General features: G+C 41.7%; 1 protein-coding gene across 7 annotated transcripts in view; it reads left to right on the forward strand.

Moving 5' to 3' along the window:
* LOC138349498 (protein CREBRF homolog) overlaps positions 1-17,269 on the forward strand; it is a 156,477-nt gene that overhangs the window by 90,585 nt on the left and 48,623 nt on the right. For 3 of the 7 annotated variants that reach the window (XM_069314833.1, XM_069314839.1, XM_069314837.1), the window contains exons 1-2: positions 5,365-5,552; positions 7,528-7,579. In XM_069314833.1, the coding sequence (XP_069170934.1) occupies positions 7,577-7,579 (3 nt within the window). In that variant the 5' untranslated portion in view covers positions 5,365-5,552; positions 7,528-7,576. Of the gene's footprint in view, positions 1-5,364; positions 5,553-7,527; positions 7,580-17,269 lie in introns of those variants that run through there. The other 4 variants (XM_069314840.1, XM_069314834.1, XM_069314835.1 and 1 more) reach the window with 2 other exon arrangements.

Here is a 17,269-nt window from a genome sequence, read left to right on the forward strand (position 1 = left end):
GAGCCCTGTGGGACTCCACTGGTGACTTCACGCCAATCGGAGGTCTCACCCCTCACCGTAACTCTCTGCTTCCTATTGCTTAGATACTCCCTTATCCACTGGAGCACCTTACCAGCTACACCTGCCTGTCTCTCCAGCTTATGTACCAGCCTCTTATGCGGTACTGTGTCAAAGGCTTTCCGACAATCCAAGAAAATGCAGTCCGCCCAGCCCTCTCTTTCTTGCTTAATCTGTGTCACCTGATCGTAGAATTCTATCAAGCCTGTAAGGCAAGATTTACCCTCCCTGAATCCATGTTGGCGATTTGTCACGAAGTCCCTTCTCTCCAGATGTGTTACCAGGTTTTTTCTCACGATCTTCTCCATCACCTTGCATGGTATACAAGTCAAGGACACTGGCCTGTAGTTCAGTGCCTCTTGTCTGTCGCCCTTTTTGTATATTGGGACCACATTCGCCGTCTTCCATATTTCTGGTAGGTCTCCCGTCTCTAGTGACTTACTATACACTATGGAGAGTGGCAGGCAAAGTGCCTCTGCACACTCTTTCAGTACCCATGGTGAGATCCCATCTGGACCAACAGCCTTTCTAACATCCAGATCCAGCAGGTGTCTATTGACCTCCTCTCTCGTAATTTCGAACTCCTCCAAGGCCGCCTGGTTTACCTCCCTTTCTCCTAACACAGTGACCTCACCCTGTTCTATTGTGAAGACCTCCTGGAACCTCTTGTTGAGTTCCTCACACACCTCTCTGTCATTCTCTGTATACCTGTCCTCGCCTGTTCTAAGTTTCAATACCTGTTCTTTCACTGTTGTTTTCCTTCTGATGTGACTGTGGAGTAGCTTTGGTTCGGTCTTGGCTTTGTTTGCTATATCATTTTCAAAATTTTTCTCTGCTTCTCTTCTCACCCTGACGTACTCATTCCTGGTTCTCTGGTATCTCTCTCTGCTTTCTGGTGTTCTGTTATTCCGGAAGTTCCTCCACGCCTTTTTGTTCAGTTTCTTCGCTTCCATACATGCCCTATTATACCATGGATTCTTCTGTTGCTTCTCGGATTTTTCCCTTTGGGCCGGGATGAACCTGTTTACTGCCTCCTGACACTTTTGGGTAACATAGTCCATCATACCCTGTACAGACTTGTCTCTGAGGTCTGTGTCCCAAGGTATTTCACTTAGGAAACTTCTCATCTGTTCATAATTCCCCTTTCGGTATGCCAGCCTTTTGATTCCTAGTTCTTTTTGGGGAGAGATAAGTCCTAGCTCTACCAGGTACTCAAAATTCAATACACTGTGGTCACTCATTCCCAAGGGCGCTTCCATCTTAACTTCCCTTATATCCCATTCATTTAGGGTAAATATCAAATCAAGCATTGCTGGTTCATCTTCTCCTCTCATTCTTGTTGGTTCTTTGGTGTGCTGGCTTAGAAAGTTTCTTGTTGCCACGTCCAGCAGCTTAGCTCTCCATGTTTCTGGTCCTCCATGCGGGTCTCTGTTCTTCCAATCTATCTTCCCATGGTTGAAGTCTCCCATAATTAGTGTGTGTGTGTGTGTGTGTGTGTGTGTGTGTGTGTGTGTGTGTGTGTGTGTGTGTTGTCTTGTTATGACCTGACTGGTGGTCATTGAGGTCATGGTCAGGTCAACCCCGACCCTTCCCACCCGCTACACGAACCACTCTAGTCTACACCTCGAATTGTCTTCACAGAAAAATAAAAGTTTTACATTTCACGACATTTCTTGCTTCCAGCTTTGTTTATCACTTCACAAAACACTCATTGATGTGTCGGTCCAACACGTGCTTGCTTGTTTATCTCCCGTGTGTGATTACCTAAGTGTAGTTGCAGGATGAGAGCCACGCTCGTGGTGTCCCGTCTTCCCAGAACTCTTTGTCGTATAACGCCTTGAAACTATTGACAGTTTTGGCCTCCACCACCTTGTACGGCAGGTATAGCAAGTGTAGACGGTTTGTTTATTTACCCAAAGCATCCCAAAGCTGCTCAAAGATACTTAAAGCATCCCAAAAGCTACTCAAAGATACCCAAAGCTACTCAAAGATACCCAAACCATCCCAAAACTACACAAAGATACCCAAACCATCCCAAAGCTACACAAAGATACCCAAAGCATCCCAAAGCTACACAAAGATACCCAAACCTTTCCAAAGCTACTCAAAGATACCCAAAGTCTCTTAGCATTACATAAGCAATGAAGAACTATGATATATTTACTCACTATAATGTTGGTGCTGAATGTAGAACATTAATAAACATATTTTTTCTCTGAAATAATACCATTTAATAACGAAATTGGGTTCATCTAATTCCCCAAAGCCACAAGATTGTCGCTTGGATCGTCGACTTCCTCTGGCGTCACCTGCCACTTAGTTTCGTCTAATTTCGCTATAAAATGGTATTATTTCAGAGTGAAAATTATGTTTTTTTCATGTTCTACATTCACCGCCAACATTATAGTGAGTAAATATATAATATTTCTTCATTACTTACGTAATGTTTGAAAGCTTTGGGTAGCTTGAGTAGATTTGGGTAGCTTTGAGTAGATTTAGGTAGTTTTGGGTAATTAGACGGACCAACTGGATGGGTATGGGGCCCCTAGCGTCCTGGCCCCTAGCCAGATGCTAGGGGCCAGCCTCACCCAAATGTCTTAAGATGACACATTGCCGGGGTTGGGGGGCGGTATGTGCGTGTCATAGGCCACTTGGGATCCGCCCCTAATACCATCCTTTGAGAAATATCGGCATCCATAACGACCCTCCTGCGATTTTCATGAGGTCTGAACTCAGGGTTATGCTTTTAAAAGAGTTTTTAGCATTTTGTTCAGTGCTTCGTGATAAATTAACAGAGAGAGAGAGAGAGAGAGAGAGAGAGAGAGAGAGAGAGAGAGAGAGAGAGAGAGAGAGAGAGAGAGAGAGAGAGAGAGAGAGAGACTGGCTATTATATACATTATGTACATATTATGTAGAGATAATACATAATATATATGTGAACTCTGACACCAGTGAGGAGAGGTGTTATGTACTGGCGTGTCAGAGTTACTTAACACCACTTGTAACAGACTAGGAGGAAGGGAAAGGAACTATCAGGAGAATGGGCCAAGTCGTTACGACTATTATAGCACTGGGAAGGGGTCAGGATAAGGACTTGGGTTGGGACGGTGGAGGGAGGGATAGTGGCCAACCACTTGTGTACAGTCGGGGATTGAACGCCGACCTGCATATGGGAGAAGACACGTGGGCGAGCGTGTGTGTGTGTGTGCGTGCGAATGTGTGGATGGGCTTGAAGGTCACGTGTGTGTGTCTTTATCCCCCCTCCCCATGCTCTCTTCCCCCCCCCCCTCCTCCCCGGCTTAGTTACCATAGCAACCTCCACCTCTCATCTCAACCCACCTACACGACTTGGCAGGACTCACTTCTCCCCCTCCTCTTGCTTTCTCTCTTTCTCCCCAGCCTTCGTTTTCTCTTTGTTATTCCTCGAATTTGGCTTCCAGCTGAGTTGTTTATCTGGTGTGTGTATCCACCTAGTTCACTTAGTTCACTTAGTTGCGGGGGGTTGAGCTACGGCTCTTTGGGCCCGCCTCTCAACTAGTATAGTCAAGTATTGTCAATCAACAGGTTCCTGAGCCTACTGGGCTCTATTATATCTACATTTGAAACTGTGTATGGAATCTGTCTCCACCACATCACTGCCTAATGCATTCCATCTGTTGACTACTCTGCCAAAAAATTATTTATAATGTCTCTGTGTCTCGTTTGGGTACGAAGTTCCCACCTGTGTCCCCTTGTTCGTGTCCCACCCGTGTTAAATAAACTATCCTTATGTGTACTCACCTAATTGTGCTTGCGGGGGTTGAGCTCTAGCTCTTTGGTCCCGCCTCTCAACTGTCAATCAACTGGTGTACAGATTCCTGAGCCTACTGGGCTCTATCATATCTACATTTGAAACTGTGTATGGAGTCAGCCTCCACCACATCACTTCCTAGTGCATTCATCTACTAACTACTCTGACACTGAAAAAGTTCTTTCTAACGTCTCTGTGGCTCATGTGGGTACTAAGTTTCCACCTGTGTCCCCTTGTTCGTGTTCTACCCGTGCTGAAGAGTTTGTCTTTGTCCACCTTGTCAATTTCCCTGAGAATGTTGGTGGTGTTTGTGTGTGTGTGTGTTTGTGTGTGATGACCAAGATACATACATATGTATACACATACATATTTATATATATGTTACATACATATATATTGTTATATATATATATATACATATTTATATATGTGTGCGTATGGGTGGGGTATGTGTCAAGGTGAGGTGCGATGGGCTGGCAGGGAAAGAGAGAGAGAGAGAGAGAGAGAGAGAGAGAGAGAGAGAGAGAGAGAGAGAGAGAGAGAGAGAGAGAGAGAGAGAGAGAGAAAGGTGGATTTAGGGTCAGCAGTGCTAGCTCGAAAATTCTGAACTTGGCATTCATTACCATTCCGTATCGTGTGTAATACCCACCTGAGCTCTTGTATATATATGCATTACCCTAAGTCATCCTGTTTTATTAGATATAATATCCACGGTAAATATTAGTTGAAGATTACATTCAGAGAAAAAGAGACAAGGCTATAGAAGCTACAAAGTCGTAATAGCTTAGCGCTAATCATTACCTTAGCTTACCAACTACAGGAAATTCCAGTACCATCGCCAAGATAAGGCAAGATTGGAAGGAAATACCGTCCTCCATATTGGTACATTTGGGTTTTGTTATTGTGGGGATCACACGTGTCTGTGTTTGGCTGCACCGAGCCCGATGTGAACTGATGCAATCCGGTTCTACATTGTTGCCAAACACTTCAGGACTTGTACATCTCCATAAATTGGTTTACGTTTTGGTAGTATTTCAATAACTGATGTGTATATTTATATATACATATGTACCGTTGCCAAAGGATAAGTAATTACATACAATTCATTGATGGTTTATTACGTGACGCTTGGCAACAGCGCATGGTAGCCTCCCATGTATGTGTGTTCGTGTGTGCGTTGTGGGTTGGCATTCTCAGAAGTGACAGCAAGAGCCAGCGATGTTAAATTCCTCTATTTGTTTTTCTTTTATTCTGTTCCTATTATTTTTATAACTTTGACATGCTGTGTGTTAATAAATATCTTCGCTGTATATCTGGTTTTATATCTTAGTATATGAACAGGTAGTATTACACATAAATAATAAACTCTTCTGCAGTTGCAACTCACACGTAAACACAACACACCCCCGTAAGATCCCTCGTGATTGGTTCATCGTATTTGGCGTCAGCGCTGGCCAATAGGAGCTCACGATTTTCTGCTTGCGTCATGCCCACCCTTGTCACATGATCACAACAAGAAGAATTAGAGTTAGTAGTGAGAGACAAACCGTGGTGGAAGGTCGTGTGTATGTGAAGCTAAACATTTCTGGTGTCGCTGGCAGTGATATATCAAGTGGTGCATAATAATTCTTTTGTGCTTGTGATTAAGGTATACGTAAGCTTATCGCTGCAGTGATACATATCAACTCGACGTAGGAGAGCCAAGGTGAGTTAGACCAATATTGCTTAACTCCGGTCGAACTCTGAATTCCCGACTGCCAGACGTATGGTGTTGCGGACAACATATGTAATACAGTATGAATATGTAGCCACATATAATGTCAAGGGATACCAAGTGCTGTGCTCGGTATTTTGTAATAATATTTTTTGCCAGGCACCATTTTTTTTTTTTGAACTCGTGCTTGTAAGTCATGTGACCAGTTTTTCTAGTCTGCCAAGAGAAAAGGAGCGTGGCAATACTTGCTCGTAAACCAGCACATTGCGAAGTATGTTTTGATTCTTAAAGTAAAGCTTCTTAGGCTGTTACATCCTCTGCAACCTTGCAAGCAATTCACATGATGCACCGCGAGTTGTTGCGTTTATGGGCTGCGACAGGCCTCAAGGGTTCTCAACTGGCACATTACTTAAGGGTACTTAAGTGGCATGTTACGTATTGTATAATATATACTGTATATAATAATATATATTAGTCATGCTGTATATATTTGTTAGTCATGCGACAGAGAATGTAAGGAACTTAATGATTAGTGACATAGGGTAAAAGGGATAGTCTAATCCTCAAAATTGTCATGAAGTTTTTCATTATTATTGATTCAACTGATAACAGGATAAGATAAGATAAGCTGGCGCTACCCTTAAGTGTCGGGTGGATGGTACTGAATGTCGGCTGTCTGTCCTCCACTGACATAATGTGTTGACTTCAGCATTTATTGATTGTAAATTTATGGTTGTCATGCACTTGGTCGAAATGTTGACTAAATATGGCTGTGAAAAGTTTGTGCAGAAGTCTGGCGTCTAAATGTCAACGAATGAGACGCTCGCATTCTTGTGTTTTTGTATATGATTAGTTATCGGCTGTCAGTAACTCACTTTGTTTAAAGTTGCCAGTTGTGTTTGTGTTGAAGAGGCTAGGCAAGTTTTTATCACAGCACCTTCAAGACATGTTCAGTAGCCTCGTCATGCCCTCATTCAACTTCACACTGAAACCTTGTTGATGTTTCGAAGTAGCGACCATAACGTCTGACTGCAGCCCGTCCTCATAAACAAAGGCCAAAGTCCTTTCCATGTACCCACCAAACCCCCAGGTGTTTATGAATGAAAAACTGTTTACACACGACTCACAACTGATGACGTCCGAACACTTCCGGAACATGAGCTTCTCTGACGATTTTTGTTCGAACCACAACTCTGTAAATGCTTCACTCACATACTACAAAATACAAATAATCGCCAACAGAACCTAAACACCTAACCTAACCAACGCCTAAATATGCACAGTATGCTAATATATAATAATAATAATTTATATTTGAGAAAACTCGTATTTTGAATACGTAGCATGTTAAAATGTATGAATGCGTCTTTGGGGTCGACCGCTGGATGGAATGGACTTGGTCTGAGGACGGGTTGCTAACTGATATAATCACACTTCGAATGTTCGTAAATCCAAAGTTCGTTATGTGTTGGCAGTGAGAGATAAGAGTAGTGCCACATAAGGTTATCTTAGGGCACGTTGGGTCCATTTTCCAGTTCTGAATATTATTAAAACCTGTTGAGAGAACAAGTTTTGCATTAGGTTAAGCATAAGTCGGCATACGTAACTATCTTATTGCAAGAATTTTTTGATTGCTAACTCGACAAAATATATTTCTGCGCGGGGAATTTGTTATGTTTTGTAGATTTTATTTATAGTGCTGCCTACAGAAGTTTGACTTGCACGTGCTACTTCCGTTATTTTTCTCGAGAGTAGTAATAATGCAATTATTTCTACAATTTACTTTGTAGTTATTTTTCTTTGTAATAATGTCAATCGAAAATATATTCGTCTTTACAATGTTTACTTAGCTCATGTGGCATTCTTCATTAGTAAAAGCGTGCCTTAAGTGACCATGTTATGCATTAATTAACTCGCGGTGCTACATTTTAAAACTATTGGCAAGTAATGTTGTCGTTCTTTTCAGGAAGTAGGCAACAAGGCATACCTGTTATGAACCTTGCCCTGGCAGTGCAATGGTAAGTAGGAGCCTAAATACTTCGTTACTTGCATGCTACTTCAGAGGATGGCATGATCCTCTCCACTCATAGCATAAACTATATATAATTTCGTTTTCTGTGTAGGGAAATATTGTTACTTCAATATTTCAATATTCAATATTGTTAGTAAATTATTGTAGAATTGCTGCTTCAAATACTGTTTATAAAGTGTTTATTGATAAGGTGAGAGGTAATGATAAGATTATAATTTGTGACTGTTGTTACCAGCCACAAAGTGTATGTAAACAAACGGATGATTGATGGGAGTTGGGATCCCAGGCGCCTTTGTTGACATCTTTGCAAGGTCACACGACATGTGCGTTCAATTAAATATTCTAAGGTGACTTTAAAGAAAAACAAATACGTATGACGTGTTTTGAACATTTATATTTAATCAAGTACGCTAGATTCTACATGCTTCCTTTTCATATACTTAACCCAACTAGCTGCAACACGCTCAAAGGCTTATTTCAGACCACATTAACTTTTAATTAGTTAAGTTTTGTATTGTGTAAACAATACCTCTTCTGTGAGAGGTAGTAGCAAAGTTACTTCACTAACTTCACTTGAGCCCAAAGCACGCAGTGGGCTCAAGAACTGAGCTCCAAAATTCATTTAGCAAAGCAAGTTGCAGTATTAACGAGCTACATACTCAGTTGATTAACATATACATCAACAGTTTTATTTTAATTATCTTATTATGAAGCTAATCTCCATAGGCTTCCCTAACACTGAAGCCAGTTGGCCTTCAGTGCCTTCAATATTAGGTTATGTTAACGATTCTTATATTTCTTAAAAAGTGTACACTTATCTTTTGAGTATATGCTGTAGTTAATTTTTAACAATTAAAACATAATTTTTTCCATATTTTTTGCATTCCTAAGTCTTCTATTATCTCAACTCCAAAGATATCTTAGCCTGTTAAAAGTTTTCCACGCAATCTGAGGCTTCACACTGGAAACACAAACCGAAACTGTCTCTATTTTCCGCTTGTTACAACTTGTAATAAAGTTATTACATCTTGGCTTAACGTGTTTATGACGTATTAGAACGTTGTTACAACTTGCTATATTGGTTGTTATAACTGGTTAGGAGATGTTAAAACTTGTTCGAACGTTGTACCAACGTCGTAGTTTCGCTGTGTGTTTGGCGGGATATAGCCTCACATGCTTCGTGACATGGCTTAATGGGGTATGTCACACCACCGGAATAATCTCACCACACTTGGAGAAACCATTCACGAGGCTATAGTGCTCATCACATGGGAATGTGTGTGTGTGTGTGTGTGTGTGTGTGTGTGTGTGTGTGTGTGTGTGTGTGTGTGTGTGTGTGTGTGTGTGTGTGTGTGTGTTAGTTCTGCTGTTGGTGGATGCTCTTCCACACGCTCCAAGCCGCAAAGTGTGACTTAGCACACTTGAAATTGAAATTGAAATAAGTTTATTGAGGTAAAATACACACAAAGGGATGAGTCAGCTCAAGCTATTCTCACCCCGTTCAGTACATCGTGTGAATACATACATAGACACACATCACAAGCAATAAATGTATTACTGAACATTCTGAGAGATAAACATATACATTTTCTTAGCAGTCTTAGTATAGTTTAATTTTACACGCTAGAATGGACACAAGCTGGAAAACTTTTGTTTTAGGGGGGGTTATAGGGAAGTACTGGTTTGGAAACAAGGTTGTGGTTGAATTAAATAGGCGTTATAGCCTGTCCCGTCATCTTAAATATTACATCGCATTTGACGTATAAACCCCCCTAAGGCCAAAAATTTATGTACCAAACATCATAGTTCGCAAAATTGATGAGATGTCCCGTTTTCTATTCGTGGATCCTCGGTTAGGTTAGGTTCAGGTAATGTAGTACATCAATGTAGTGACGTTGTGAGCACTTCAGAGGATGGGTGGAATAAACAGTTTTTGTACCAGTGGAAAAGTGCTTACGACACAGGGTGAGTACATCATTATTCCAGCATGGGGACCAGTTATCTCAGGGCTTGGCTAGGAATTCCAGGGATAGGCTAGCTATCCTCAACCATACTAGATAATAACTTTGAAACTATATAATGAGCTGAAACTATATAATGAGCATTATTTAACTATATTATGACACGTGTCGGCTAAATACAAGATCTTTGTGTTGGAACGGATGTGTCGTCTTGTTAGGCCAATCTCATGTTTTAATTGCATCCTTCATTGAAGTGCATTCCTGAAGTTCCCTTGTTATTGCATGTGTCCTATTAACTAGGTCATACACATAATTTGTTGAACTTCATAGAAAACAATGTTATTGTAAATCATCGTAAACAGGCTTATTAAGCGTGTTGTCGATATAAAAATGATGGTGTTGAACGAGAACACTGTTGGTACAATGGGGTAAAATGTAGCTACTGGAGCGCGGATGGAGAATAGTGGGTCCGCCTAAGCTTGTTGACATGCGGCAGGGCAGCCACGTGCGTCCCTCTCCTGACCTACCCCAAGGATCACGCTTCGGAATTTCCCCATTGCAATATTCATGCTAACATGCCATGATGTCCAAGTGGGTTCTGGGAATGCCTGGTCATCATGGTGCTCTTGTGACACACAAGGTGCAGTTTTTTTCCCCCTTCCCTGGAGGATAACAGTTTGGTCAGCATGTAACCCATTTGATTCAATTTTACTTTTTCATTGTAAATAATTTAGCATTATTTGTCTGTTGTGCTCTAAGGTCACTGACAACGTTGTAGGCTCGGGTTGAAGCTTCATTTCCGTGAACCAGAATTTAATTTATATGAATTTTCATATCAGCTCGCATAACTGGTTCAGAACCTGTAGAGTGGCATTGTTTGTATCCTATTATTGTAGTTCAATTGTATTATATTCTAAACAAAAGAAGAATAAGAGAGTAGTATGATAAATGATGCTTATGCGGCTGACCTTGAAGCTAACACACGGACTCGTCTTGTCATGTGACTTTAGGCAAGAGGAAGAAAGAGGAGACGGACCATATGCCAACTGAGGCGTTGTGCAAGTACATGATATTTAAGACGGGATGAGAGTCACAGTGTAGTAGAAGTTGCAGCTTAGCCGAAACTTACATTTTAACTTGTGCTGTTGAAATATATTTATATATAGCAATAATTGTTGGCTTTTTGCATATGGTTTGCCAAAATCGGGGACAGGAGGCTACAAGCCTGTTAGGCTTAGCTAGGACCCACGAAGGCTAATGTTTGACCTTTTTTTTATTATTATTTTCTACCACAGACGTGGCCACACATTTACAATACTAAACAGCATATATACATTTCTTAGAATGCGATCCACAACAGTTCTCAACTCCCAGGTACCTCTTTACTGTTAGGTTTACTGCATTATGTGTAAAGAATCATGCCCAACCTTCACTTTCTGACCTGAGAATTGAACTCTGGTCCAATAGGCTGTAAGCTAACTACTGGGCCGAGATTTAGAAATAGGAATCTTGCCTTTTTTTGTTATGAATCGCAACATTGGGTAACGAACATAGTTTAAAATAAGGATATTATTGTTTAATTTGTATAAACTTAAGTTATTCTATAATATAACTGAGAAGGAATACAGTACTTATGGACGATTTATGGGATATAAATGGGTATGCCTTGTTCATTCCAGCAGTTATGGATGCACAATTGCACTAATTATTCAAGTATGGTATTGTCAATTCAGCAGGATGATACCAGTAGCCACATGCTGTTATGTATTGAACAACGGCAGATTTTTCAGATTTAGAAGTTGTTAAATACTCTGAACATAACGTTACCACAGCCAACGTATGAATCATTCTCCAATTTATATATATAAATACAAGATTTATATATATATAAATTGGAGAATGGGAATAGGCTAACAAAATAAAATTTGCTCCTAAAATGTAAATAGTTAATCAGGTGTGTTAATGCCATAGAGACTTGTGAGGTATAATGCAAGTACTGGAGCTATGAAGCAAAATACATAAGGGGTGTACAAATCCACAAGGGCCGTGACGAGGATTCGAACCTACGTCCGAGATGATCCCAGACGCCGCCTTAATCGACTAAGCTACGACATGGTCAAAAAAAGAGTTGAAACCGAAGTTCTACCGAACTTATTGGATCCTGCAGCCTCTCCGAGACACAAACCAGGGTTTTACACAACTCCCCCCTGCACTCGAGCTATGTCAATGGGCCGTGTTATACAAGGGATGTATTCACGAAGATGTACACAATTTCACTCTATACACTGAGAGTTTAAGTAAGTCTTGGACTGTGTTCAGGGCTAAAGTTATGGCCGCTTTAATAACATTGCGCGACACTATAATGGTCCAGAATGGACAAAAACGTCAATTCCTTTACTTTAGATTTGTGGGCTGGAGGGGGGGGGGGTGTCTCAGCCCCCTATTGTGACATACTGCCTCCATCAGCATTGCAGGTAAAGCAATGCACTGGGGCCCCTACCCATATGACGGGCCCCGCCTATCCGCTAAAGTGCTTGCAGCATGGCCCTCAGATAGTCACAAATTATTTTCATTTATAAATATAATTTGAAAAGGGATTTAAATTCCAGAACTTTCTAGAGAGAAGTGTGCCCCTACTTTAAGACGGCACGGTGTAAGGTGTACTTGCTGGTTGGTTAGTAGGCTATTGTGGTGGTCTTAATAACCCTCCAGAGGCTGATAGACCTTAAGCCCAACACCAAACCAAGCAAACTATGCTTGGTTTATATATATATATATATATATATATATATATATATATATATAATATGCCAGAAACTAGGTGAATATGACCTGTTACTGAAATCAGTGTTAGAAAAAGCCCTCAACCCCTCTCTTGATGACCTACGATGGAAACAAGCCTCTTTTCCAGTAAGACTTGGGAACCTCGGAATTAGAACAGCAATGCAAATCGCTGTACCAGCCTTCCTGTCCTCAGCATCCGACGACCTTATGAAGGAAATTCTACCTGTGCAGGCGATGAGTCACAATAACGTGGCTAAAGTATGTTGACCAGACCACACACACTAGAAGGTGAAGGGACGACGACGTTTCGGTCCGTCCTGGACCATTCTCAAGTCGATTGTGACCGAAATTCTACCTGCCTACTTACATCAGCTGGCAGGTGTATACGATAGCAATTTTACACGCTGTGCCACAGAGTGGGCCTCTTGTGCAGGCTCATCACCTCAACCACCATCCCCCAAAGAACACAAGCAATCCAGTTGGGATGTCCCCATTGTAGACCAAGTTGCTGCAGAGTGCCTGGGTGCTGCAACAACACAACACGACATTGCTCGCCTCACAGTAGTAGCAGCCCCACATGCAGGGGATTTCCTGTTAGCAACCCCAATGTCGGCAACTGGCACGCGTCTCACACCACACGCCCTCCGAATTGCTGTGGCCCTCTGCCTTGCTGCCCCAATCCACACCAAATATAGGTGTATTTGCGGCGAGGTGGTGGTCGACAAGTATGGCCACCATGGCCTACTCTGCCAAAGCACAGGGGGATGGCACTCGAGGCATAGTGAAGTTAACGATATCATCAAGAGGAGCCTCACCACAGCTGGATGCCCAGCCGAGAGAGAGCCCCGTTACTTAATGCCCGTAACTCTGAGCTCTTATTGGTCGCCCAGATGGTATCACAGTGAACCCCTGGAAGAATGGCAAGCGGTTGGTATGGTACTACACGTGCATATCAACCCTGGCTAACACCTACATTGACTTCAGTGTTGCACAACCAGGTGGCGCTGCCACTTACAGGGAATCAGCCAAATCCCGTAAGTACAAAGAGCTGGATCTCCAATACAATTTTGTCCCCATTGCTTCTTAGACACTCGGCGCCTTGGGACCAGTTTTTTGAAGGAACTGGGTTCTAGAGTAATTGAAACAACAAGAGACCCTAGAGCTGCCAGCTTCCTTTTCCAGCGCCTCAGTGTTGCGATACAGAGAGGAGATGCACACTGCATTCAGGGTTCCTGCCCGCCATCTGAGGAGCTGGAGGAACTCGACATCTTATGATAATCATCATTGTACCCAATATGTAACTCCTTTTTTGTAACAAAGCTTAAATAAAACAAACATATATGTGTATATACAAAAAAATGGGGTGGTAGAAGAAAATATTAAAAACGTTCAGTGAGAATCCACAAGGCCTTCTCTGAATACTCCTTATTTTCTTCTCCTAGGCTATGGGTCCCCACATTTGCACCAGGGATGGTACCCTCACAAATATATATATATATATATATATATATATATATATATATATATATATATATATATATATATATATATATATACACATACACATATATACATATATATTGAATGTAACCAATGTTGTAATCCTTTTTGTGTAATATATACTGACTTGAAAGTAGTAACATAGAAGTCTCACGCCAGAAGTAATTAACATTGTCGTCATTTTCTTTCGTGAAGCAAGTGAATGATTCAGCACTGAAACAGCATACTATTTTATGTTGTTAGACTATTTAGAGTTAAGCGTTAGAATATTTTATTAATGAAATAACACGCTTACTTAAGCTTGTCATATATAGCATGGTTTGGCACACGTAGACATTTATCATGCTTTAAACAAGGCGTGAGGATGTGGCTGTCCCACTGCCCACAACGTATAGATGTGGCTGCCCCACTCCCCTCAACGTATAGATGAGGGTATATATGTGGCTGCCCCACTGCCCACAACGTGAAGATGTGGGTATATATGTGGCTGCCCCACTGCCCACAACGTATAGATGTGGGTATATATGTGGCTGCCCCACTGCCCACAACGTATAGATGTGGGTATATATGTGGCTGCCCCACTGCCCACAACGTGAAGATGTTGGTATATATGTGGCTGCCCCACTGCCCACAACGTATAGATGTGGGTATATATGTGACTGCCCCACTCCCCACAACGTATAAATGTGGGTATATATGTGGCTGCCCCACTCCCCACAACGTAAAGATGTGGGTATATATGTGGCAGCCCCACTCCCCACAACGTATAAATGTGGGTATATATGTGGCAGCCCCACTCCCCACAACGTATAGATGTGGGTATATATGTGACTGCCCCACTGCCCACAACGTATAGATGTGGGTATATATGTGACTGCCCCACTGCCCACAACGTATAGATGTGGGTATATATATGTGGCTGCCCCACTCCCCACAACGTAAACGAGATGTGGGTATGTGTCAAACCCACAGCCCACTGTGTTAACAAGGCGTGAGAAGGTGACACCACCCACTGCCCACTATATACAAAGGCATGAGGTTGTGCAGTCCGTCCTCATAAACAAAGGCTAAAGTCCATCCACCCGCCAAGCCCCCAGCTGTTTATGAAAGAAAAACGGTTTACACACGACTCATAACTAATGACGTTCGAACACTTCCGGAACAAGTGCTTTACTTAGGAATTTTGTTCGAAGCACAACGCTGTAAATGCTTCACCCACGTACTACAAATAATCACCAACAGAACCTAAACACCTAACCTAACCAATGCATAAATATGCACATTATGCTAATATATAATAATATTAATTTATATTATAATATAAATATTATTAATATTATAATAATATTATGATGAGAAAATTCCTGTTTTGAATGAACATCATGTTAAAATTTATAAATGCGTCTTTGGGGGTCGACCGCTGAATGGAATGGACTTAGTCTGAGGACGGGGTGAATTGTGGGGGGACCCCTGTTGTATGGCAAACAGCCCTTGTTCCCTGCAATGTCCCTTCACTCCATCAGCCTTGTAAATTTATGCTTCTTAATTAGGGCTACCTGTGAAAAGTGATTGAACTTTGCTGAACGGGTCCTTAAAATGACGTCAACAAGTTATAGTATTAAATGAACAAATTCACAAGGGCCGTGACGAGGATTCGAACCTGCGTCCGGGAGCATCCCAGACACTGCCTTAATTGACTGAGCTACGACAGGGTAAAAAGAGTTGAAACCGAAGTTCTACTGAACTTACTGGATCCCGTAGCCTCTCCGAGGCACAAACCGCTGAATGTAACAAAGCTTAGGTCCGAGTGTAAGCAATTAGGATCTGAAATTTTGTGCGTGAAGTTACCAGTACTTTCCTAGTGCAATAAACATCCTTGTTTGCTTATTTGAATTACGTCCTTCATTTAAGGTTTTTACTGTAGTTCATTTACTGTTGTCTATCTTTACTGTAACTGCTTTATTTAGAAATTCACCTCAGTATTCCTGTCATATTTATTGAGCCTAAAGTTTTCATTTAAATACATTTACATTGATAGGCTAAAATACTCGCATCTTAGAAAACAAGATTCTATTGTGTGTCCACTGTAGGTGTAACTTGGTTAGGACTGTTTTCCTCAACTGCATTTGCAACATGCTAGCACGACTCCCAGTATGGTCGGACCACTTCCGTAAAGCCTATTATATCAATACCACTGGAATCCTTGAACATCTTAGACACACAGCACTGCTCCAGTGCCAGGTAAGTCCACTACGGGCTCACCATAGCCCGTGCTACTTGCCCCGCTCCTGTGCCAGGTAAGTTACGGGCTCACCATAGCCCGTGCTACTTAGAACTTGTTCCGAGTAGCTGAATCTATAACAACAACATTGAACCTCAGCCAACCTTATGCAAAGCGCCTTGTGTCTCTATGATAGACTCAGCCCGATGGCACATGACAGTAGATTCTATACTGATGTAACTGCCTGGTTATCACTAAAGTGTAGCTTACAGAACACTGCACAAGATACGGCCTGATAATCCATGGGCAAAAGATAATAAGATCAAGCTCTTCGAACGAGTGTGATTGTCAGAATGGCTCGCTTCCCACGCGCGGTGAAGGTGCTGTTTCCGGGTGCCTTTGCGGGCTATTCCGGAAACCAGTCAGAACTGGAAATTTTGCGTCTAGGCCATTCCGAAGGGTCGGTGATCCAAGCTACTGCGTGACACGCTGCTAACTTCGTAAGTTGTCGCTCCAGGTCTCCCATGGAAGTTTATATTCTGATGGCTATAGCTTTTGACAGATGCTGTCACGCATGACAGCCTAACATATGAATTATAAGAGTTACCGATTGATATAAAGTTGGCCATCTTTAGATTTTTCCATCACAACCTACAACTGCCCATCACGTTGGCAACCTGTGATTGTCTGCTGTGTGCGTCTGGTTCCTTATCTCTTACCACTTGTGTCTCCCCACTCCAAAACATTTTCTTATCAGGTTAAAACTTAATTATCTCGCTGTTTGGTCCCCTAGCTGTGTCTAGGTTTTTGATGTTTTTTTATATAGACATTCGTTTACCTTTCCCTATTCTCTGATATGTTGCTTGGGGAATACATCTTTGCCAATATTTTTCTTCACTGTCAATTTACATCATTGGTATTTGCTAATAATTTTTTGATTTCGTTACCTGAAGGTGTACACAATAGTTGTAAAAATCGAACTGCATCCATTTAAGATATCGAGCAGCTATATTTTTCTCAAAGCTCAATTAATTTTTTGTTATTTGCTTAAAGCTGTGATTTTTCTGTTCTATTTTATGAGGTGTATACTGTCCATGAAAATTATCTTTAATTCGTTTCCCCGAGTCGTTCTCCGGATCCTCCTCTTTGACTCATATTATGCTGTTCTGCAGGCGATGAGTCACAATAACGTGGCTAAAGTATGTTGACC

Source organism: Procambarus clarkii, chromosome 80 (genome assembly GCF_040958095.1).
Source record: "Procambarus clarkii isolate CNS0578487 chromosome 80, FALCON_Pclarkii_2.0, whole genome shotgun sequence".
Taxonomy (NCBI): Eukaryota; Metazoa; Arthropoda; class Malacostraca; order Decapoda; family Cambaridae; genus Procambarus; species Procambarus clarkii.